General features: G+C 39.1%; 1 protein-coding gene across 1 annotated transcript in view; it reads right to left on the minus strand.

Annotated features, from left to right (window-relative positions):
• The window catches only part of LOC101859258 (protocadherin Fat 4), a gene marked incomplete at its 5' end in the record, with an annotated part of 115844 nt that overhangs the window by 44048 nt on the left and 70450 nt on the right, over positions 1 to 1346 (minus strand). Inside the window, 2 exons of the mRNA XM_035970948.1 lie at positions 157 to 288; positions 734 to 919. Of these exons, the coding sequence (XP_035826841.1) occupies positions 157 to 288; positions 734 to 919 (318 nt within the window). The remainder of the gene's footprint in view (positions 1 to 156; positions 289 to 733; positions 920 to 1346) is intronic.

Genomic DNA, 1346 nt, shown 5'->3' on the forward strand with positions numbered 1-1346 from the left:
AGGAGGAGGAGGAGGAGGAGGAGGAGGAGGAGGAGGAGAAGAAGAAGAAGAAGAAGAAATGAAAACACCCACCAATCACTCAACCCCTCCCTCCCAGTTTGAAAATAAATCCTTCCCAAAACCAAAGCGTATAATTTAGCTCAGTGGCATTCTTACATTGAATGAGTTGAGAGAAGTAAGCGCGAGAGACTTCTTCACAAAGAAGAAACCGTTGTCCTCGTCAACGGCAAAGAACTCTCGAGTGAAGTCGTCATCAATCAGAGAGAAGCTGAGGGCATTGTTGGGTGACTGTGGACACAGAGCAGAAATGGATGACCTGTAAGTGGGTTAACTCTTTAAATATACATTTGACACAGCAGAAATACTTGACGTAAATGGGTTAACTCTTTCAGGATACGGTAGACACACAGCAGAAATACATGACCTGCAAGTGGGTTAACTCTTTAACTCTTTATCTCCGAGGGGGGTAACCCCACTATACCGGGGCCATTTTTTGGTACTATATCTAAAAATAATGAAAACATCAATAAATTGGTCATTAAAGGTAAAAAGTGAAACTATTTTGATGGTTCTTCATCTAAGGAATGAAATTCCGATAAAAGAGACCTGTTTCGCAAATTGTCAAAAAGAACTTTGATGCAGAAGTCGTGGTAAAGAAATCTAAATCTGACATATTGTGCGACCAAGACAACTTGTAGAAAACAAAACATGTGTCTAGAAGAAAGAATCCTACCGTAACGTCCGGGTCCCTGGCGTTGATCTGACTGAAGCTAACTCCAAGACTCTGAGTCTCAAAGATGGTGAACGTGTAGTTCTGCTGAAGGAATTCTGGATCCTGCAGGTTACGTGCCACAAATAGATTCACAACAGCTGTAGCTGTCAAGGAGGGCGTCCCACCGTCCTTTGCCAAAACACGCACCTGTGGAGACGAAAATTCTCACTGACATTTTCTGACTACATGACATCAATGACATAATTTTACAGTTCTATCCTTTCCAGTTTGGTCTATTATTTTTCAGATTTTGGTCAAAAACATACACAAAAATGCCAGCATCTAATGACAAAAACCTTACTGAATCTGAAGAAGATACGCAGGAGAACCAAAGTTTGAAGTTACAGTCTAAAGGGAGGGAAATTACTATACTAAAGATCATATTGACAATGATGATGATGATGATGATGATGATGATGATGATGATGATGATGATGATATTGACAATGATGATGATAATGATGATGATATTGATAATGATGATGATAATGATGATGATGATGATGATATTGACAATGATGATGATAATGATGATGATGATGATGATATTGACAATGATGATGATAATGATGAT

The sequence above is a fragment of the Aplysia californica genome, unplaced genomic scaffold, assembly GCF_000002075.1.
Source record: "Aplysia californica isolate F4 #8 unplaced genomic scaffold, AplCal3.0 scaffold00346, whole genome shotgun sequence".
Taxonomy (NCBI): domain Eukaryota; kingdom Metazoa; phylum Mollusca; class Gastropoda; order Aplysiida; family Aplysiidae; genus Aplysia; species Aplysia californica.